The 25,104-nt window shown below is 31.9% G+C and overlaps 1 protein-coding gene across 4 annotated transcripts in view; it reads right to left on the bottom strand.

Annotated features, from left to right (window-relative positions):
• LOC126777091 (KH domain-containing, RNA-binding, signal transduction-associated protein 2-like) overlaps positions 1-25,104 on the bottom strand; it is a 236,632-nt gene that overhangs the window by 123,236 nt on the left and 88,292 nt on the right. For 3 of the 4 annotated variants that reach the window (XM_050499976.1, XM_050499978.1, XM_050499979.1), the window contains exons 1-2: positions 23,507-23,679; positions 20,101-20,253 (exon numbers count right to left, since the gene is read on the bottom strand). In XM_050499976.1, coding sequence (XP_050355933.1) covers positions 20,101-20,203 — 103 coding nt within the window. In that variant the 5' untranslated portion in view covers positions 20,204-20,253; positions 23,507-23,679. Of the gene's footprint in view, positions 1-20,100; positions 20,254-23,506; positions 23,680-25,104 lie in introns of those variants that run through there. The other variant, XM_050499977.1, reaches the window with a different exon arrangement.

Genomic DNA, 25,104 nt, shown 5'->3' with positions numbered 1-25,104 from the left:
AAAATTAAGGATAGCTAAAATTGAGACGGGTTTTTCTATAATTTGGAAATCTGTTAGTTTTTTTTTATAATTTATTTTTTATATAACTTCTAAATTTGTAAAGAGGTTTTATTTCAAGAAATGGAATAAGATATATTAAAATTATCAAAATATATATTGCACGCACAGGCATAGGAAAGACTATAACAGAAAAAAATTAAGAATATTTATATCAATAATAATAATAAATAAAAGCATGCGAGAGGTGCTGTCACTGATGTAGTCTTTCAGACAACCCTTCATTAAGATGCTCGCATCAGGCAAGTGCATTACATAATATACAATACAATACAATATATATAGAGAAGTATATTAATGATAAAAACATATAAACGTATTCCTATATGGATCTGAGACATAATTTTACACATTTTTAGAGTATATATTTACTTTGTTTGTATATACTATGTATATACAACATGAACGCGTGAATCTTATCCGATGATCGTGGGTTCAAACCCGGGTAAGCACCACTGAATTTTCATGTGCTTAATTTGTGATTATAATTCATCTCGTGCTTGACGTTGAAGGAAAACATCGTGAGGAAACCTGCATGTGTCTAATTTCATTGAAATTATGTCACATGTGTATTCTACCAACCCGCATTGGAGCAGCGTGGTGGAATAAGTTCTAAATCTTCTCCTCAAAAAGGCTTAGCCCAGCAGTGGGACATTAACAGGCTGTAACTGATTACTGATGTATTTGTTGTACACATGTGTTTTGATTATTAAATTTATAGACAATTAATTTCACACAGTATTCTATGGTTGAGTTGAAGAGATCCCTTTTTGGGATAAGTCCGCCTTTGTACGTGTATTATAATAGATAATAAATATATTTACGAATATTTTATGAATATTTTTCATGTTATGTATAAAATAAAGAGAATAAACAAATATTTTTTTATATGTGTTAGTAAAAATATCTAACGATTATCGTAATATCTAACGAAAATCACGCTGTTGTGGATTTCCAGACATCGACGTGGTATGGATGGTACGATCGTGTAAGGCTTTAAAATAAGTAGGTGTGAACTTAACTATATTTATCTCGTCTGATTTGTATGTAATATACAATACACAATAATAAGAAAGAGAAAGAAGTCTCTCATCACGATTTAATTTAAAATTATTACAAAACATTTATATTACATACACCATATAATATTTATAAAAACACCATACCATATCATATTATTTCACCACACGATAATATTTATAAAAGCAGGAAACAAGAGAAAACTATAACAAATATATATTTTGTACACAAACCCATTAACATCACGCTTGAAACAATAACCGCGGTAAAACAAAATATGTCGTCAAACAATAGGTATGAAACCGGTATGAAAAGTGCTTTGCATGCATATGAAAATACATTTAGAATATTAATATACATCCCGTCCAGCAATTGCGAAGCGTTCGTAAGTTATAATATTTATAATGTAATCGGATTCGAGTGAGATAACATGTATGGTGTGAAAGAGTGAGCAGTAGAAGGAGGAACCTTTCGTTCATTGTGAAGGGAGCCATTGAAAAAGATAGTTACTAAATAGTAAATAGTAAACAAAAAAAATTGTTTTTATCTGTACTTATATATATCTCACAATCAAAATTTTAACGCATAAAAACATGTTTATGCGGATTTTGTTTCAAATGATTATATTATCATATTAATGTTACATGTGTGTGCTATGTAATTTTGATTAATGAGCTTTTTTAAATCAAATTTAAAATAGTCCCTCCCGATTCCCACTCGCGGCAAAGCTGCCCAATGCAGGCCGCATTTCCACGCTGTACGCCAATGGAAAACCTCTGTGCCAATTAGGACCCGGAGCGACTGTACCGCTTTCAATTAATACTTTGAATTAGTTATTCTACCGCCGTCGATACTTTAAATTACTTTGTCTAATATAAAGTATTATATACACTCCTTGCAGCATCAGTATCTACCGACAGATTACGAATAGATAAATAACTTCTAAAATTAATTATCAATATAACTCTCAACGCAGTACTGCGAAATTAACAGATTTAGATAAAAAATGCAGTTTGAAGCGTCAATAGCACAATGTTTACGGAGTTCGATTCTAAGCACTTGGAGCATCATGACTCCTAACACCATCTGTACGCTTAATTGGAGGGGTAAATAGGAATATCATTAATTAAAAACTGGCATTTCTAGTATTCTTTTTTTAAATATATAATTATCTGCATTACAAAAACTGAGAACACACATTGAGAACAAAGTTAAGACTATATGAAATGAATATGACGTCAACGAATATCGCAATACTTAGTGCTGCATCAGCTGTATAACCAGCTTTAGTAAGACACTCCAACTAAAGTAAAGCTATATTTAACAGAGAAACATTTTATTTACTACTAACTCTCAGGGGTATGTTTTGATTTTAAATTGTATAGTTTCCGTATATATAATACAAGTATATATAGCGTTTTACCCGTGGTCTCACTCGCGTCAATTTCCATATCTTTTTTTATAGAATAGGAAGGCGGACGAGCATATGGGGCACCTGATGGTAAGTGGTCACCAACGCAAATAGACATTCGTATTGTAAGAAATGTTAGCCATCGCTTACATCACTAATGCGCCACTAACCTTGGGAACTAAGATGTTATGTGCCTTGTGCCTGTAATTACACTAGCTTACACACCCCTCAAACCGGAACACAACAATACCAAATTCTGCTGTTTTGCGGTAGAATATTTGATGAGCGGGTGGTACCTACCCAGACGAACTTGCACAAAGCTCTAACACCAGTAAAAATCTAATAAAATATCTCTTTCTCTAGAAATGAAGACTTTTCATATAAAAAATATTTACAGTTATATTTTCAAAAACGCTTCCTTAGTGCTAACCTGATGAATAAAAGGAACTAATTTTCCTAGACCCAGTAATTTAGGCTTTGAGTTGATATGTCAGTCAGTCAGTATTCGTTGATGTTTATACAGAACATTTTTTTTTTTATAAAATAGGTATGCGGTCTGATAAGTGGTCACCACCATAGACATTGGCGATATAAGAAATATCAACCATTCCTTACATCGACAATGCGTCATAAGCCTTGGAAACTAAGATATTAGCGGTAGAATATCTGATGAGTGGGTGGTACATACCCGTCTGGGTACAAAGTACTATAACCATGATATTTCATCTGATCTTATCGTGGTAACATGCCGTTTGTCGTCACGGTATACAAGTCCCCCCCCCACCAAGCGCGCCAATAGATATTTCACATAAAACAATTATCTCAATAACAATTATGCATCAGTATTATAATCCAATTATAATTACCAATTATTCGGTAATTATTTCTATATAGAGAACTAATTAACTCACCTGCTAATGGCTCCAAGTGTATTAATCGTTTTGCGTATCATGTTAATTATCAACGGCGTCTGTGACAATTATTGTGTATGTATAATAGACATATTTGAAATTATTCTAACTTCATATTTAGTTCTATCCTATTTTTTATATAGAATATGTAGGCAAACGAGCATAGGGCCACCTGATGGTATGTGGTCACCAACGCCCATAGACATTGGCAGTGTAAGAAATGTTAAACATCACCTAAATCGCCAATGCGCCACCAACTTTAGGAACTAAGATTATGTCCCTTGTGCCTCTAATTTCACTGGCTCACTCACCCTTCAAACCAGAACACAACAATACTAAGTACTGCCGTTTTACGGTAGAATATCTTATGAGTGGGTGGTAACCCACGAAACAACCAAACCCCAATATTAACATTAATATTGGGGTTTATAGCTAGACAGTGACATACAAGTAAGTTTTTAGAAGACTTGAGTTTCTGACCAGTTCTCGGTAGAATCTAAATTCCGAACCGATGGTAGCTTTACGTTTAATATTAATATTGCAAAATGTCTCAAGAGGTTCAAAAGTGCTTTTATGAGTTTATATTAATAAAGAATATTTCAAGTAAGTATTTTAATTATGATTTTGATAGAAATAGAAAGAGAAGAGAGAGATAGAAAAAACCCATTGCGCCATTACGAGACGACACCAACAGCGTAGCGTTACCGCATGAACCTCACCTAAAATTCAAACGAAGTCGAGCTAACAAATTAGTTCTAAATAAAATATTTTTCGAGCGCAATTAAGTTACGTACACACTGACGTAAAAATGAAATAAAAAAAAAATCATTTCGTTATGCGAAATTGAATAACGTACGAGTGTGTCGACAAATTTGTAAATTATGAGAATATTTTTTATTATTAACAATAAAATAACAATGACGTCGAAATAAGGGTCGTAATTTTTTGAGACTGACCACCTGTGACACATTAGGGACGTCCGGGGGGTTCCTTTATGCTTACGAACCCTTTTTACATCGTGTGCTATCTATATTTTCATTCTCCATTATATTTTCGAAATATATGATACACTTTTGGTCATTATATGGGTATTATTATACATATTAAGTGGTCCTATTTTTCAGTTATATAGGGATGGATTGTAATTTTTAATATAAATGGGAAAATTTGTTTATAAATTTCTTTGTAACGCTTTCACGTCATTATCCTAAATTTGAAGTTTCCACCCGCGGCTTCTCTCTCATGTAAGTTGCTTGTTAGGTAACACATGTCTTTTTATACAATTGACAACGATAACGTGTAAGCTTTGGACCCAAGATGGCTACTGAGCCATAGCCACTGGGCTAGAAAAGTGAACTTTAAACGAAGATTGCGGGTTAAAACCTAGGCAAGAACTGCTGTTCTTTCCAATGCTTAATTTTTATGTATACTTACTTATTTATACTTGCACGGGTCGGATGCAAAGTCACATGTATTTTTCACAAACTCGCAGATCATTGGAATCCTATAATTAGTCATTAGATCAGCTTGGAATCCAAACTATCTCCTCAAAAAGGAGCGGAGATCTTTTCCCAACTTTTGTATGACTGTACATTTATAGACTGTTATTTTAAGTTTATAATTTTTATACCGTTCTAAAATCAAACAAGTGTGACCTCAGCACGTTTTTTTTAAATATAGCTTCATATGATAACTTTTTTGAAGTCTCGAGTGAATATTCTTCAGTATAATGTGAGTGAATATCTGTCTGATCTCCTTTATATAGTGATATAAGAGGTTGAATGTAATGTATTAGTTTCTGACTGAGTAGAACGACGAAAATATCGCGTGACGCGAACACAACAATACTAACAGTATTGATATTGGGCGTTAGAATGTATGATAGGGGTGGTATATGAATAGTAGCAGATTATTAAAAATAATAATAATAAAATCATTTATTTTGACCAAACATATATACATGGGAACATAAACACAAATAAATAGTAAAAAGACAAAAATTACAATAATAAAAATCTGAATTAAATCAAATCAATTCAAATTCACACTAAACAAAAGAATCAATCACATTAAATTATAATAAATTAGACTAAATCAAATATATAAAATAAAATTAGATTAAATCACAATAAATTAAATTAAATTCCATTAAATTAAATTAAAAATAAATTTAAATTAAGCAATGTCATGAATGCAATTATTGTCAATTCACAATATATATTCACATTAAAAGAAAATTATATGATATCTTACTGTTGCCTGTTATAAAGGCTGTTATAAATTGCACTTTTAACTGCGATTGTACAAAGCCCTACCAATCAATACATGAACACAAATTCAAAAGCCTGCGGTCCTTGTCCTTTGTTGTCCTTGAATCGTCTACAAATTTTCCAACACCATTATTTCTCTTTATACTATCCCAATACACTTCAAAAAACATCGTAAAGTCGGACACGTAAACTCCGCCTTTTGTATCCGAAGCGTTAAGGTTATAAAATTGTTTTTTATAGCCCATCCACGAACGGTCGACTAACGGACCTTTGTCAGCGTATGTTATAAACTTGAATAGGAAAACACATACGATACTATACGATATATACATGTATGGGTACTACATAACTAGGCGAGGCGATAAATATTGATTTTTGTTTTTCAGGGTAATACTAATAATATTTACATTAATACTGGTAGTAGGGCTTTGTGCAAGCTCGTCTGGGTAGGTACCACCCACTCATCAGATATTCTACCGCAAAACAGCAATACTTGATATTGTTGTGTTCCGGTTTGAGGGGTGAGTGATCCAGTAATTACAGGCACAAGGGACATAAAATCTTAGTTCCCAAGATTGGTGGCGCATTGGCTATAAGCGATGGTTGACATTTCTTACAATGCCAATGTCTAAGGGCGTTTGGTGACCATCAGGTGGCCCTTATGCTCGTCCGCTTCCCTATTCTAAAAAAAAAAGTATAGATGTATGTATGTACGATCAAAATAATACCAAAGAATCGTTGCAATAAATTAATTAAAGATCACCCATGAGATATTCTTTTCTTAATTAAATATATTCCTAATAAAAATCACAAGGATTTATTTACACTGCCATTTATTTATGAAATTAAAACCTTATATATATATATATAGAAAGAGATTATATTAGAGATGAGAACTCGTTGAAAGTGAGAATAATTTGTATATAGGTAGTTGATTATGTAAATTCATTTGCTCGAAAATATAAAATAAACATAATATAAATATATATAGAGTATGTACTGAATGTCATTCTTGTTCTTCTTGATAGAATCTACATTTCGATCCTGTGGTAAATATACATTCAAATTAATTCTTTAAAATGTAGAGTGTTGTGCTAGTAAGGACCTATTTTTATATATAATGTATGTATAATATTATTAGAATACCTGGGCAACCAAGCTTCGCTGGTCTCTAGTGATATTTAGTTATAATTATTTTTCCTTTGTAAAAGCTGGGCTTTTTCTGAAAATACACGTATAGAGAATATTCTGAATTAAACCGCAGAAGTTCTTATCATCCAAAACCCCTGCGTTAGTCATCCTCACCACGGATTGGAACTGCGGAATGTTTTTGGTAAACGCAACCGTGGCTCCACCAGTGTGGCTCTTCTCGTTGGTCAAGAGAGCACTCCTCAGGAGGCAAGAGAAATCTCGTTTAGCGATCCCGGGTTTCTTGTTGAAGAAGGCTTGGAGCATATTCAATTTGGCTTGAATGTACTCGTTTCAAACTTTAATGAATATTTTAAAGATTTCAGGCAATTATAAAAGGCAAAACACAATTAAACAGATCTTCTATCCACTGGGTGATCTCAGCTTTCCCTTGTGGATATTTAATGTTGAACACAACGCGATTTCGATTAACTTTGCATAACACCATTCAAAACGCAGAACAGCAATCTGTAAATGCTATTAGTCGGCTGGACAGCTTAATGCAAATGGATCTAGAGTTTCCATATGCGTTTGAACACAGATAGTAATCATGTTATTATTATATTTAAATTAATTGTACGTAAATATTTGTGGTTCAATTATATTCCTAATGAAGCGGTAATCCCTTCCCGATAGTGGTATTTTTTGAAGTACTTCTACTGATTTTACTATCGATCTTTCTAATTATGATTTTTAAGACTGACAAACGACAGTACTTTGTATTGGCGATTTCCATTTTGAAGGGCGAATGCGTAGTTACAGACATGAAATACGACTTTCATCTCATTTTTTGACATGAATAGTATAAGAAATGGTTCTATATTTTAAAATTATAATTCGCGACTATGGACAGATGTGACTTTCTATATTTATTTATTTATTTGGATCTCCGACATTTGTACATAAAACTCATTCAAAACACGCTTTACATTAACTTAAAGCTAACTATGCACAACCGATTACAGAACACACCATTCTCAAACATATTTACAAAAAGAACAAGGTAACAAAATATACAAATAAAAAAAAAATTAAAACAGAATTAAGAATTATTTAAATAAAAAACAAAAACAGAAACAAAAGGTAATAACTAATTAAATTTTTAAACAGACACCATAGCCATCTTTATTGCTTTAAAAAGCAAAATAAATAATTATCTATTTACAAAATAAAAACGGTTTCAAATAAAATTCGAGCCTAAAACATTCTCTATTTTTTTCAAAATATACCCTCCAAATTCTAGTATACTATATATATATACCCAGACACAAAAATAATTGTTCAAATCGTTTCATAAATTACTTAATTTGCTTATATAGTGTTGCATACATGATACTAAACTTGTGTTATAAAAATATGTAATCAATTAAATATAAAGTATGCAAGCGTGCCCTTATCAGTCGTAACGATCTCTTCCAAACGCCCTGTAGCATTATTAAAGGGGGGAGAAAATGAAGAATAGGGAACTTATTTATTCCATTACACTTGTTTAATGATTGTCAAAAATATAAGTAAAACTGGCTCTATAGGAAATGACTCCAAAGTCGCTGTGAAAAATCAATGGAGTTTCCTAAAGTACATAATACCAAACTACAGAAATTTAGTAGAAAAATATAAAAAAAATCTTCGATTTTTTTTAATTCGTTAACGTCAAATATGTTTTTGATAAAAGTGCGCCTCGTTGTTCGATAAACATTTAATAATATAATAATTAAATATTAAACAGAGAGAAACTCCTTTTTGTGGACTTAAAAATTTTACTTTTGTCTAGCTAAAGACGTATTAAAAAAAGTATTAAAAATCTCATTCCCAATGAATAGCTCGTTATATTGGATCTCAAGAACATACGGAGCGTAGCTGTCATGAAATATATAAAGAATGTCTTTTGAAAAATATCCTTTGTAAGACAACGACATTTTAAGTTTAATTCAACTACATGATACAATTCAATTCTTTCCTTCGTGCTCTGTAATAATTTCGTAATACAATTGTTTTGAAAATAAGATCAGGCATAAGAATAGACAATATTTCAAAATCACCTTTTGGTCTAGTTTTTAATCATATCATTTTTAACCAAAGATTGTGGACCTAGGCTTTCATGTGCTACTGAATTTTCATGTGTTTTATTTGTGTATAATTCATGAATTGCTCGGCTGTGAAGAAATCTGTATGAGTTGACTGATAACACACGTATATCCACCAAGACAGCATTGAAACAGCATGATGGAATAAGTTCCAAAACGTCCCTTCAAGATGGGAAGACCCTTTAGTCCAGGAGTGGGATATATACAGGCTGTTATGGTAACTGTGTTTGCCTTCGTTTTTTAATTAGCTGTCTGGGTAAGTATAGGTGGTACTGCTTATTAGATATTCTACCACCAAATAGTAATACTTAGTATTTTTTACAAGGGAATAACCTCTTTGTTTCCAAGGTCGCATTGTCGATGTAATGGATCGTTAATATTTCATACATTCAATGTCGATGGGCGTTGCTGACCACTTACCATCGAGTGGCCCATTTGCTCATCCACCTACGTAATTTATAATAAAAAAATTAGGACATGAAAATTTAACTATAATATAAATAACTACACAATAATAATAACATTTTACGACGTAGTCGAATAAAAATATCAGCAATTTCTTTTCTTGAATTATTCAAAGTTCCCTAACGACCGCTGTTTCATCCCAGACGTATTTGAATATAATGAAGCAATATGCCTAAATATTCATTTAATCGTGTCAGGTTATGGAAATTCACCTATTGAGACAGAATATATTCAGGTTTTTCTTAACAAAATAACTTAAATTATGTTAATAATATACAATTTTACCTGATATATTTTACATAAGCAGTGCCTGTGACGTCGACATGCCTTGTGACTTTCATTTTGACCTAACTGACTAACTGCTTGAAAATTAATTTGAAATTTTTGGCTAGACGAAGTGATACTATTTAAATTTAGTTAGTAATGGAGAGGTGGCTCAGAGAAGCATCGAACCCAACAGTTGCAAGCTGGGTCGATGACAATGTTGGACAAACATATATGTATGGCTTTAGATTTCATAATAATATCCTGCGACATTATTCACACATGGGGTCGGATCCCAAATTAAGCAGAGCTTGTGCTGTGGAAACCAGACAACTGATATACTACGGATACTATCTTTCTTTTGTAAATACAAACTTACATAGATAATTATACAAACGACACAAAGTATTTGACGCTAAAAGGAAGGTTAAAATCAAACAATCCCAGTGTTTGTTGGTCTCATTTTAAATAGCGGACGTACATACCAATAACATTTAATTATAAAAGTTTCACATGCACAAAAAAAAAACGTTTTGATTATTTCGGTATTTTAAATATATTTTTTTACTTCTTCTATATTAACAACTGTATTTCATGCATAAGTGACACATACTTATATTGGTTTGACTAATAACAATCCAGTATTTTTCAGTAAAGATTTTTAAGTTATCATTAATGTTTCAAGATAATTTGTTAGTTGAAATTCTATTTTTAGCCCCAAGCTAAAAATAAACCCCAAGTATGTGCGTGTAAGTTTATAGGAAATATGGAAGTGTACAGAATAAAACGCCTTATAATATTTCGGGCTATCAATTAAGGAGCCCTTTCCAAGTCAACCCAAAGGGCTGTAAGCACGCAACCTGCTAGCTGTTATAATTTCTGTCGTATTATTATTATACTTTTTTCCTTTGTAATAAAACCTATATAAATAAAAGATATTTACAACGAAAACTTATTATCGCATAAAATATTCTTATAAAATAATAATGTCCCATCTTTGGCGCCAATTTTGTATAGTGAGATTGAAAAAGTTATGACGCATTTACAATGTATGGAATTTCACACAAGCCGATAACTTTGATTCCATGAATATGAATATATTTTATTATTCAGTTTTTTAATCATAACTTAGAACATGAATACTATATCCAAATTGAATCAATACAATGTTATCATAATCGTAAAAATATTTAAAACAGACATGATTTACGACATTCGAATTAATATTTCAACTATATCCGTTGTTTTATAACCCTACTAATATTATAAAATTTCCCTTTATATTTTTGACCCGAGTTCAAGAAACTCTTTGAATCTTACAAAAGTTAATAACTTATTAAATTCCATTCCAAATTTAAGCCCTGTTTTCTTTATATGCAAATATATAAGAAAATAATAATAGTCTATTAGACTACTGACTAATAAAACATACGTTTAAAACCAGAAAATAATTTTAATAAATCCATGTAATGTACATACAATTTTACAAAATTTACTTAGTATTAAAACAAATTGCAACATTCATAAATTTCGTCTTTATATACGTATCAGCAGTATTTAAACTTAGCACTCTACTGGTGGTAGGGCTTTGGGCAAGCTCGCCTGGGTAGATACCTCCCACTCATCAGATATTCTACCGCAAAACAGCTGTACTTAGTATTGTTGTGTTTTGGTTTTAAGGGTGAGTAAGCCAGTGTAATTACAGGCACAAGGGACATAACATCTTAGATCCCAAGCGGCGCATTGGCGATGTAAGCAATGGTTAAAATTTCTTACTATACTATAGTATAATAAAAAAAAATATATACAAAAATATTTAATATTTTAGAATTATATGTAATCTTGTAAATCTCTTATTTTATAAATAAAATGAAGCTTAATTGTTTTAATTTCATATTTAACATAGACAAAAATAAAAGCAAGGTAAAGTATTTGATAAGCCGCATATTATTAAATTTATAATTGAATGTCCGTGAAAGAAAATTGTTAATGCTTGTCAAATAACCTTATTTCGTGATAAATCAAAATTTTTATCGAATCTTTGTATCGCCGTGTAATGTTATTATAGTAATTTCGAAAATTTTAAGTGTTATATTATAAAAACACGGTTGAATTAGAGCGTGACATTTCTATAACGAGTTTTCTTTCTTTATGAGGATTTATATTAATATTAAGCTGTGAATGTATTCATTTTTAGTTTTTTTTTTTATAGTATAGGTAGGCGGACGAGCATATCTGCTACCTGATGGTAAGTGGTCACCAACATCCATATACATTATAAGAAATTGTAAGAAATTTTAACCATTGCTTACATCGCCAATGCGCCAACAACCTTGGGAACTAAGGTGTTGCGTCTCTTGTGCCTATAATTACATTGGCTTACTCAACCTTCAAACCGGAACACAACAATACCAATTACTGCTGTAATATCTGATGAGTGGGTGGTACCTACCCAGACGAGCTTGCACCCTACCCTTAGCCCTACCACCAGCAAATTCATACAGAAGCCATAAAGTATAAACTTAATATAGTTATTAAAAAACAAGTGAATATTGTTAATTTTTATCCGTACAGAAGACAATTTGGAATCTTACTTATACATTTTATCTTGAAGAAGCTTCCAGCCCGAAGAACTCACTTCATTACTCACCCATGAAATATTGACAACCAACTTATGGTGATATACTGCTTTGATGCTGTTATAATTATTATAGTAAATTTCGCATATCACTTTCTGTCATTTCACTAACTTTTCTGCGGTTAGACTATTTTATTCTTACAGCATAGCCTTATTGATATTCGTAGTAAACAAAGAACTGTTTCACCTCATAATATCGAAGTTGTAAAAGCTATTTTTATGTAACGAGTTCCATAAATATATAATAATAAGTGCTATATAATAGAAATAACATATAAACAATACGTTGCCTTGAATTTTAAAAGCTAAGGGATTTTATTGTAAAATAATAATTCAAATGAAATTTCGTTTTGCTGAACAAAGGGATCATTACCAATTCCTTCACCCACAATTACGACTCCCCTCCTCATTTCCCTGCATGTGGGTCAACTAACCGTACCCTTTAATCAACCCAACAACCAATAGTGATTCGTATATATACATAGAGTTGTTACAACATCCTATTTTATTTTTTAATTAATTTGAAACATCTCTTTTTAAGGTTAAATGTTACAAGCTGTGTCGTATTTTTTTATAGATATCCCGGAACGGCCACGTCTTTCTACACATTAGTGTTCCGAAAGAAACTTTTCTACTTAGTTTTCTGTTTAAATTTTTTAAACAGAAAACATGACAAATAAATCAAAATCACAAAATACATATGTAGTTTATTAAAGTGAGCTTTGACAAGCACTGTAGCAAATAGGGAAGATGGACGGGCAAATAAGGAATCAGGTGGTAAACAAGTCTCAACGCTGTCCATAGACACAGTTATAAATATTAACGACCCCAAATATATCTTCCACTAACTTTTGAAATAAGATGTTATACTCCTTGTGCCTGTAGTTCACTCATAGTAGTTCACTCATAGTAGTTCACTCGCTCATTCACTCACCCTTCAAACCGAATCACAACAATTATAGTACAGGGTATTGTCCGGCGGTAGAATATGTGATAACTATCTTTAGACATTTCTTTGTATTACGTAAGACATCTTGATTTATTATTCAGAAATTCTGGTGAATCCTGTCCTGGTACAAGAAGGGATTCCGAGCTTATACCTTCAAATCCATTTCAAGTCGCTAGAGATCTGAGAACATTTTCGAGGTGACAATTTCATGGCGATGTATTTCTTTATTATTCTTTTCTTTATTTTCTAAATAAATAGTTACTTCTTAAATTGTATCTTTGTCTTTAATACAGTAAATGTTAAATCCTTTTTAACATCATGAATTAATTATAACCAAAATATTTTTCTAGATATATATTGTTTGTTTCATGAGCGCAATGGCATTCTTCGAAAATCAAGGAAAAAATAAAATTTGTACACAATTCATTCGGTTCTTGTATCGTGTAGAAACAAACAAAAACTCACTATAATTAGGGGCTGAGAATCATTATTTTAATGATATTTAATTATAATCGGAATTAGTTATTTAAAGAACATTTTTACTGTATAAGTAAATATAGCTTACTTGATGAATGTAATATGTGAATTGTCCAAAAAAATAGTATTGGAAAGGTACAGTTTTCATCTTGTCATTTATCAAGCCATTTTCATCTTAAATACATTTTACACTATAGATATAAATAAAAGTGTGTTTAGTAAATTATAGTGCTCATTTTAATATTTTTTGTTGCTAAGAAATAAATCTCAAGGCCCCACTTTGGGCCCAACATATTTTTTTGATCAAAATAGTTGTTACTTTTGCCAGTTCTTTGATTTGATTAACTTAGTATATAAAATATAATTATAATATAAAATGTAATTTGATAATTACTTTTTTGGTTTAATGAAAAGCATTCTAGAAGTAATTGTATATAGAAAAAAGGATTAACCATTTAGTGTTTAATATATAAAGTCATGTACATTTTCTCATTTATAATTATTTTTAATTAAGAACCATATGATATAAGTAGCTTAAATTTAATTATTTTGCTTGTCTCCAAATTATATCCGGCGTTGTCAACTAACGGCACGTTTGTTTGCGGTCCCACATTGGGTGCCAAACTATGAACATGTCAAACCACAGTACAATGAAGTAATTACGTTTTGTGAAATTTAATATAATACATTAATTAAAAACGTTGTATAATTATGTACAAAATAAGATTGTCACAGTCACAGTCACATAAACGCACCATTAAATATAATCATGTACACGAGGCAAGTTAATATTTACACGAAATTGAACAAACTCCTTACACAGCAACGAACAATGCATATAAAAAAAGATTTAAAGTGATCTTATTAGGAACAATATCTTCAAGACGTCGTTTGGGTTGATGACATTACATAATAAATTAAAGCGTCTCGGAGATAAAGGGATAACAAAATAAGATACAAGCAAGTTATATATATTTAATTATGAGACTTATAATATCTGTAACTTTAACAGTTATTTGTTGTGTATGTGCAAATACACATTACACATAACTAAGAAATGAAAATTAAGCAATTCATTAAATAAGTAACTGCTTCTAAATATCCCACCGCTGGACTAAGGCCACCTCTCCTTTTTACAGACAGAATATGCTGCTCGTTTTGTTCAATAAAAATACTTAAATAAATAATTTAAAAGTATTTCCACTAGCATTGTAATCATTGGTAAATCGAAGGTAAGGCCGATTGCAGCCCAATAACGCACAACAAACGTTCACGTCAAACCACAGCGCAATGAGGTAATTGTACTGTAAATTTGGCGGTTTTCATGATTATCTGATTTCAATTTGGCTTTACAATGCTTGTTATGCAACATTTGATTATGGGCATATTTTTAAAATACACGTAAAGCCACGAAAGGGTGTACTTCAAAAGCCACGTGACAAAGGTCAGAGTTTATATTTGGAATAGAAAATAATATTATGATACATAACCTATTAAAGTAAAATTGTTATTGTTGAATTATTGGTACTTAATTTTAATTTCTTTTCAAATATAAAATATAATTTGAAAATAGAAGCAAGTTTTCGTTCAAACAAAAACAACAATATTTTATATTAATGAAATGAAGATGATACCTTAGAGCTGTACAAAGTACGTAAGTAAGTGAAGCAAAAAAGTTATATCATTGTTAGCTCAGCTAGCTATGAAGCTACATATCGTGAGGTCCTGGATTCAAAACCCCGGATCAGGCGATTTAAAAGTTTTTTAGTGTTTTCTATCGAAAAATTCTCGTTAGCAATACGGAGTTTGGAAATCGGCAGTGCTTACACATATAAAAGCCAGTGCCTGAACTCTTTCCTGTCACTATGTCAATGATTCACGCACAAATTGTTCTCTCTCTATCAAAAGAACATCACATTGATTTATATCATTGAATTCGCAGTACAATAAATACTTACCTCCTTACTTATAAACGTTGCTTAGCAACTGTTTAATTAAACTCTGATTTATCTTTCTGTCATTATTGTATTGAATTGTCATTCGAAAAAAATAAACCATTATTTAATTAATCACCCGCTTGGCAATGTTTATAATTAAAGCCGTGAGTTTTCGACTCCTTAAAAATTTTGAAAACCAATATCTCCAATTTTGTTTTCAAGTAGTATTCAAGTAGGATCTTACAAATGCTTTTGATTTTAGAAAATATACATAAATAAAAAATAAAGTCATTTTAGAATATTAATTAAACATAAAGATGCCATGGATGTGAAATATATAATTTCAATCCTATCACGAAGAACTAGTTTTATACACATAATACATGAACTAATTACGCAAATACAGGTGGGGAAATATAGAAACATTATTAAATAAAAATACCTATCATTTATCATTTTGTCTCAAAAGTATTTAAGATTACGTGCAGTTTTTTCTTTAAAATCAAAAATCTCTGAATCGCTTTTGATAAGAATACGAAGTTCATTAATTACGTAATTCAAAATGTCCGTTATGCTATAATGTATCTTAAGGTTAATATTAATATTTAAGATATGCGATGTCAAAGATCAAACATAAAAATAGAAATTCGAATTCAGAAGACAAGAATTTAAAAATGGAACCCCTTCCAATTCTATTATCATAAACACGATTTGTCTATTGATTTGGCATTCTATCACGCAGCAACAAAATAACCGAAGGGTTTTATTGCAACCTCCACAAACATATGTATCCATGTGTTTTGTGTATTTTTTGTATTCTTTAGATATATACGTCATTTTAAATATTTCAAGCACATTCAAAATAACGTTATTTTTATTTCGAGACAGCGTACCAATATATTAATGATAGAAATTTTAATTCCAAGGTTAAAAAGTAACTTCTTAATTTGAATAGAAATGTATTTTGTTATACACCCAACGATATAGTCAATTAATGTTTCACGCACCGATTATTAAAAAATGGCTTATTTCACAATTTGGGACGTCCAGCGTGCTCTAATTTATAAATGGTGATCATAAATTAACCAGTTCACAGCACATTTATCAATGCATTAAAATATAAGCTTAATATCGAAAGGTTGCCAAATAATTAATACATTTCTCGGCACTAGTTTTGGACATAGACAAATTGTTTGTGACTTTAATTTAAATCATGTAAATTGATATGATGTCTCATTAAAAAAAACAATTTTTTGGTTAATTATTAAAAATATAGGTAATTTAATTGATGATAATCGAATCTAATGAGCCGTGGTGGACACTAGTCCACCACAACCACTAGGTTAAGTTAGATTCGGATCTTAACTCATCTCATCTTCATCTCGTGCTCGGCGGTGAAGGAAAACATCGTGAAGAAATTGCATGTGTCGCATTGGAATAGCAAAGTAGCAAAAGCTCTAAACCTTCACCTAAAAATGTAAACGAGAAAAAAAGAGAAAAGAAAAGTGTCTCACTGTTGGTCGTAGGCCTCTTATATTACATTCGATTAAATAAGAGGCCTTCGATTTTTATATATTCGCCGGGAGGGCAAATGACTCTACTCCACCTGATGGTAAGTAGAGTCCAAACGCGATGACGGTCAGTACAGACGGGAAAAAAGTTCTGCACTAGCCGCCTTCACCTTGCCGGCCCGCAAGATGCCTCTTCACGCCTCGTTTGTAGGAACCCTGGTTGTAAGAGGAGGGGAACACGAAGCTGGTAAGAAATTCCATTTTTTGGAAGTGCGCCAAAGAAAGGAGTTGCCAAATTTCTTTGTTCTCGATGGAATTGATGTCACAGTTAGGCGGTGACCGAGAACCAGCTCGCGTGGACTTAAGAAGGAAGGGGGAAGCAGGAATTAGAGAGAATAGTTCCTCAGAGCACTCGCCGTGATACAGTCGATAGAAAGCGCTCAGTGCTGCTATCTCACGACGCAATTGTAAAGGTTCAAGGGTGTTTGTGACCTTTACGTCGCCAATAATGCGTACGGCACGTCGCTGCAACCGGTCCAAGGCCTCCAGTAGGTACTTAGCGGATACTTTTTGGTATCAAGGTTTCATATATTTGAAGAATACTCCAGATGGTGACGACGTGGTGGCACGAGTATGGTGATGTTTTGTTTTCTTTTGTTAGCTATACGAATCGGGCTGCAATCATAAGTTGGTTTCTAATATTTCACAAGTGAAATTAGTTCTTACAGAATAGCACGGCTGTTTATCGGCCTTACTTATAACCTAGCAATGGTAATTAATTAAATAATGCGGTATCTTCTTCTTTCGAATGTCAAATCAATAATAACAGAAAGGGAGAAATCAGTGTTTAACTAAAAACCGCTACACGACGTCTCTAAGTGAGGTCGTAAAATAATGTCTTTGGTTAGGTTATGATTGTGCGTCATTCCCAATGTGACAGTATATTTCATAGCGAAAGTTAGACTTGGTTAGAAGCAAATTCCTATGTGAACCTTAATATCTTTCCATATGTCCACTGATCGAGGCAGATAAACCGTATAAATCAAAAATCGTAATCAGGAATCAATAATGGGAACAGGTGTCCGTAATAGCGTTTGCGCCATTACCTCCTTTGTTATTAGGGACTAAAGTAATGTCAGAAACAGATATCTTCAGGACATTAGGTAATTCAATAATGGTAATGGACCTAGTGGTGACGTCACTTACATTATTTTTTTTTTGACCACTACCATATTTACTAGTAGCTTCAATATGGAGCGGCTTATAACAACAGGAATATTATTAATTCCTTAAGGAATTAGCTGGTAGGACATTGCTAGTATTCTTTAAAAAACTACTATTAGAATTTCCATAAATATTAGTGTCTACATCATCTAGTTTAGTTTGAGGATAGACATCCTGTGTTTTAATATTTACACAGTATTTTGTTTTCCTAACCTATCCCGTTCGTTGACCTGCAGCCATATATTTACGAAAACAGTTAAATAAACAAGTATCATATTCTGTTTAAAAATTAAAATATATCAAACTTTCGACATCCCTATTTTACATTCTTAACTTAAATGTGACAACCCTACACCTTTATTTGTCGCAAGCCTAAAGCCGTCATTAGGCATAATCATAGTTTCGTCCAGTCATTACGTTTTTCTGAGAAAATTGGTATAAAAAGAAAATACATGAAAAAAAGTAATAAATCTATGAATCAGAAAGCGTAATTTCGTAAACCAATAGAAACTTGAACAAACAAGCGTTATCTGATCCAATGTTGTGGAACTAAAAAAAATGTTGTTAGCTTTGCGACAAAAAGCTCTTTAGGGTACCGTAGTAGAGTAATTCCTCCTTGTTTATTGTTTTGAATTTATATTAAGTAGCTTTAGAGACTGGCAAATGACCTAATTGTAAGTGGTCACCACCGGCCACAGACGTTGACATTGTGAGAAATATTAATCTGTAGGCAGACGGGAAAATGGGCCATCTGATGGAAAGTGGTCACCACCGCTCATAGACAGACAGTCAAATGCTTAGGCAATACTTCTGAGAGCCTGAATGAAGTTTTTTTAGACAAACAATATATTTTTATGATGCAAGTTAATACCAAACCACAGTAATACTAAATCCATTAATTATATTTAACCGAAACTATGACATAAAAATATAAAATAAATTACTATTAATATAAAATAAACGCATACTATAACTTATTTGTGTTGTCGGTTAAAAGCCTTTTTTACGTTAATATGTTGAGGATGTTGACGATCACTCAGCCTGAGCAAGTTGGTACCTCTTTATAAAAACATTAAACGTTATTTGTACGGGTGTTCGTAAACATGCTTTGTGCGCTATGAAACAGTTGCAGCTAGATCAAAACACAAGACATATTATTATTTGAAGCGCTTGTAGTGCTATATTTTCTTATGTAGACCGAGTCGTTTATTCTATTTTACTAACGCAAATAATCCTTACCTCTCACGAATAATTCAAACAGCGCTCTGTTCCTGCTAACTTCAATAATAATAGTTAGTTTAGACTTGATTTTCATTATATAGAACCCAGGTCACACATTTGATAGAACAAATGGATCTCAACCAAATTGTGCTGGTTCAAATCCAAGGCTAGCACCAATGAGCTCTCTAATCATAATATATATTTAATGCTTAATTTGTGTATTAATAATTAATTTCGTGTACGATAACCTAACCTAATACCTGCATGTGTCAAATTTCATTGAAATTTAGTCACTTGTGTATTCCACCAACCCGCATTGGAGCAGCGTGGTGGAATAAGCTCCAAAACCTTCTCCTCAAAAAAACAAGGAGAGGAGGCCTTAGCCCAGCAGTGGCATTCACAGGCTGTTACTGGTAATATTACTAGTAATAGATACTACTGGAAGTTAATTTTTTTTAATCATAAGCACTTACCATTCTTGTGTCCGTAATAACCCGTGCCAGACGACGAGCCGCTTCCAGTGGAGCCTTGCTGAGGCCTGCCCTCGTCTTCCTCGAGTGGCAACGATGGCTCCATATTGTTGGCACTAGCACATCACTACACAACACACCACGGCCACTGGTTATCTGGAAAGGAAAAATATTTTTTAGTTTCAATAGCGCAACCTTCAATAATTTTTTATTTATATTTTAAGAGTCGAGTACCTTATCCAGTTTCTTACAATTTTTTATTTACACTGCAATGTTTGTGTGTTAGTTTGTTCAAATCAAATCCTGATGAGCTGAATTAGAACCACTTCCCATTATCCTACGGAGTTGAAATTTTACATGTTGGTTCAGTTTCGATGACTTCACGGTAGTATGTGCAAGCGATCCCGTGACGTCCCCCGACAAGACGGAGTGGGTACCGCTGGTTTTTTAGTGGGTATTCCGGCGCCTTCAGCACCAGCGAGTCCCACATACCCCCCCACCTCATGTGGTGGAAACACATAAATGTGTTTTTCCAGCGAGGAAAAAAAAAGTTTCGATGACTTATATGACGTCAGCATTACGAGATTCTACCCCCATGATTAGACAGCGAAACTTCTAAACCGTTAACGTTAGACATTTTGTAAATTGGAGGTAAGTAAGTACCACTGAATTTTCATGTGCTTAATTTGTGTTAATAATTCATCTCTTGCTTGACGGTGAAGGAAAACATCGTAAAGGAACCTGCATATGTCCAATTTCACTGAAATTCTGCGACATGTGTATTCCACCAACCCGCATTGAAGCAGCGTGATGGAATAAGCCCCAAAGCTTCTCCTCAAAAAAAGAAAAGAGGCCTTAGCCCAGCAGTGGGACATTCACAGACTGTGATTTACTTAATATTTGTTAATTTTTCGTGTGACAAATAAGGAGTGGTAGCTTTTATCATATGCATAGTTTATGTAATGTTACGTCCATTGCATTTATGAAAAGAATCGTACTGGACAGCAAAATTTATGTCTAAGTTTATCCATCATTTTTCATGTATCATATACATTTTTTGTATATTTTTTATATTAGATTTAAATATAGGAAGTTTAATATTATTTGTTAAGATGTTGATTTATTTAATATTTGTGCGCGCTGTGTTCTTCTTTAAGTAATTGTGACACTTAGAATTAATATTAACTTTTGTTATATTACATTATTTCAATAAGTGTACAGATTTTCGATGAAAAAAAAAAAGTAATAATATCAATATAAAATATATATAAGTTTTAAATTAAGACTTTAGCTTAACAATCTAGGTGAACTAAGATAAGATCCTAATTCAAAGTGATAATAAGTTAGTCTGTTTTGGTGTAATAGATTACTAAGTTAGAACAAGAGGTACTGTAACTTAAGTTTCAAACGTGTAACTTGAGTTAAGCTTTGGTATATGTAATTACACTGACTCACTCACATTTCAACCTGACTTAGAGCAACGTGAATCATTGTTGCTTAGACTTAAGTTATTTATTGAATGGACTAGATGTTGCGCGCGGTTTCACTCGCTTTTTACGTTACTGTCCCACCCCCGATGTTTACTCTAACATGGTAATATACTTTAACATTCTCAATAAATGGACTATCGAACGCAAAGATTTTTATCAAAATGGATTAGATCTTTAGAGCGGTGTGTTCAATCAAACAAGCGCTTCAGCTTTATATATTAGTAAGTAAATAATAGCAGGTAATGCTAATAACAATATGTCACCCTAACCTCAACAGTCTGGTCTCCCCTAACGGTAATCCTCCGCTGGCTTCGAATATTTATGTAAGGAGTATGTTAAGTAAGTTCATATATCTCTATATACTTACATAGGTTTATAACACTAAGTTTTATATGTTGATGAGTTAAAACTGTATACAATAAAAATAATTCTGACCAAATTATCAAGAAATACAAATTTTCCATTACAGGAATGGAATAGAATGATGATGATGATGATATTCCCCTGACCTATTTCGCGCCCAGCTGCCAGTCTCAAGACATTAAACTTCGCGGAACATACAGCAGTGCACAAGTGTGTGGGCAACAGATCACTCTCAATTTTCTCAATCTAATAATCTGACTGGACGGTAATCCGACACGACCAGAGAAAGCTTAGGTGCAGGACCAACGGCTTTACGTGCTTTCCGAGACACGAGAATTAAACTCGGTAGTAAGTTTCTAATTCAGAGCTGAGAATATCTCAACAAAAAACCCCAATCAATTTTAATAGCTCGACCTAGGATTTGATTGAAAACCGCGTGATCTTTATAAGATAACTACACTAAATACACTATTAATAACTACAATTATAATATATATTTTTTATAGAATAGGATGGCGGACGAGCATGTGGGCCACCTGATGGTAAGTGGTCGCCAACACCCATGTTATGTCCCTTGTGCCTATAATTACACTGGCTCACTCACCCTTCAATCCGGAACACAACAATACCAAGTACTGCTGTTTTGCGGTAGAATATCTGATGAGTGGGTGGTACCTACCCAGACGAGCTTGCACAAAGCTCTACCACCAGTGAAATATGACCAAGCACACGTATAATTGCCAATTAAGGTTTTTTCTTATAACCGAGTTTGCGGTTAAAATTGTACCGAACGAGTGTATATAATTTTGTGCATTATACATTAAACGTCTCGTATTTCATTTGTATATAAAATAGCCTTGACCTACGGTTAATATGGTTCGAGGTAGAATAATAAATCGAGGGTAAATCCCAGCCTAGAACAAAATTAAGATTTATGTGAGCAGTGCTAGGCAATTAGAAACAGAGCACATCCTGCTGCAAATTGCAATAAAACTATTATTATATTTCTTTACGACGTGATACAAATAAGTAAACTGTTTAAAAATATATATTATATAGCTTTGAGTATCAACATATATAAAAAATATTAATAATAATCATTCATATGATGATGAAACTTATACAAAGTTTATCTCAAATTGAGCGAGGAAAATAGTAATGTACGTTACTTCAAAGATAAATAATAATAATAAATTATTTTATGAGTAAATACTTACGTTTGTTACCTATTTATTATTTAATATAAACTAAGTATATTATTAACCGTTGGTAATTTTTATTTGATCTTATAAATGAGCATTCAAAAGTGTTTAAAACCTACGTTAATAAAATATATTTCAATTTGATGTTTAATTTTATAATTAAAAAAGTATGTAAATCAATCACAGACTAAATAAACATCGTGTCTGTATAACGATATATCTTTATCAAATCAAATTAAATAAAAAATATATTTAAAGTTATATTAAAAAGCATTCGGATTTCGAAATAAGAAATATTTTAATATTGTGATTAAATCATATTTTAAATCAACAAACAATTGTAACATTAATTACCTGTATCAAAAGCTTTTTTTACTTAAGCGAGCTAACATTCATTAAAAAAAACTCCATAATTAAACCACAGATTAAAAAAACAATTTCGATTCACAAATTCGACCGTCGAAACTAGTAAATTGAAGCGCGGGTGTTTTAAATTTCGAAGCAGCGTTCTAATATTAAAACGGTTGTTTTCGACGCAGCTTGCAATAAACTGAGCACTCTGTGTGGAGCGCCACTATTTTTACAGATGTTCTAAAAGTAGGCCAGGAGCTGAATATATATACTGAATATATATACGAGTTATCTTTCTTAAAAATATCATTGTTTTTAATATTTTTTACATGAAAATGGTGTATTTCACAAATTATAAATACTTTTTTACACTCATAAAATAATAATGCGTAACAATAAATTATAGAAAAATAACACTTCCCTAATTAAATTTTAATCTCAGACCATACACGCGTTAATATGTAATTTATACTCAAAGTATTTTAATTATCACTTTCATATCATAATTTAATTATTTTAATACCGAATAATTACTGTTAACAGTAAGAATAACAAATTTTAATGAACCAATGATTGTTATAAAATTTCATTCGCTTCAAAATTTGTTTCAAAACTCGTTTTATATATCTTAAGCAATTAAATACATATCCTCCCTGATTGTAAAAATTAATTAATGAATCTTGAAAACAACATTAAGAAATTGGACATTAAGAAAAATAATTAGTAATAAGGATTTGTGCACGTCTATCTCATTCCCCTATCACACATTCTATCGCCAAACAGCAACATACTAATTGCGGTTTGTTTGAGTGAACCAGTACCATAGCACAAGGGACATAACATCTCAGTTGCCATCTTAGTTTCCTTTGCCAATGTCTATGGGCGTTAGTGACCACATGCCAGCATTTTATTATATATATGTATATATATTTTACGTAACCCAATGATTGAGTGATGATGATGAAGTAGCTTCGAAAAAAGTTTGAAGGTATTTATTTATTGATTTATTTGTAATGGCACACTTACAACATACATATAAAGCATTGAAGAAATTAATTTATAAAATAATAATAGTATATCTAATATGCTTGTCAATTACAGATGTACATGTAATAAATAATGTCATTTTTATAATAAGAAATCAATCGGCGAAATCAGAATTAATTAAAAAAGTTATGAAAAAATACAAAAATTATACCTCATACGTACATGAGGTACTTTTACACAAAAGTCAGGTAAAGTACAAATATATAATAAGCTATTCATTTCTACAAAAAACTTTTATTATTCGACAAATACTCAAATTATTTTTTATTTTTTACTATAACAATAATGAAACTAATAAGTATCAATTTTGCACCAGCGGCTCCCAGTCTGTTTCAATTCTGGCAAAGTTCCCGCGACAATTTTGACATTTCAAGTGAAAAAGCGCGTTTTTTTTAACGTATAATATCATTTCAGAAGATAGTAAGAAATATGTGCTAACGCATTGTATGTAGTGTCATTATTTTAATAGTTTTCGTGCGAGGGTTCTCGGAAGTTAGGTAAGAAGGGGGTGTTAGTGTTGGAGGAGGATGTTATAAAAATGTAGCCTATGTCCT

Source organism: Nymphalis io, chromosome 22 (assembly GCF_905147045.1).
Source record: "Nymphalis io chromosome 22, ilAglIoxx1.1, whole genome shotgun sequence".
NCBI lineage: Eukaryota > Metazoa > Arthropoda > Insecta > Lepidoptera > Nymphalidae > Nymphalis > Nymphalis io.
This window is presented reverse-complemented; position numbering and strand designations above follow the sequence as displayed.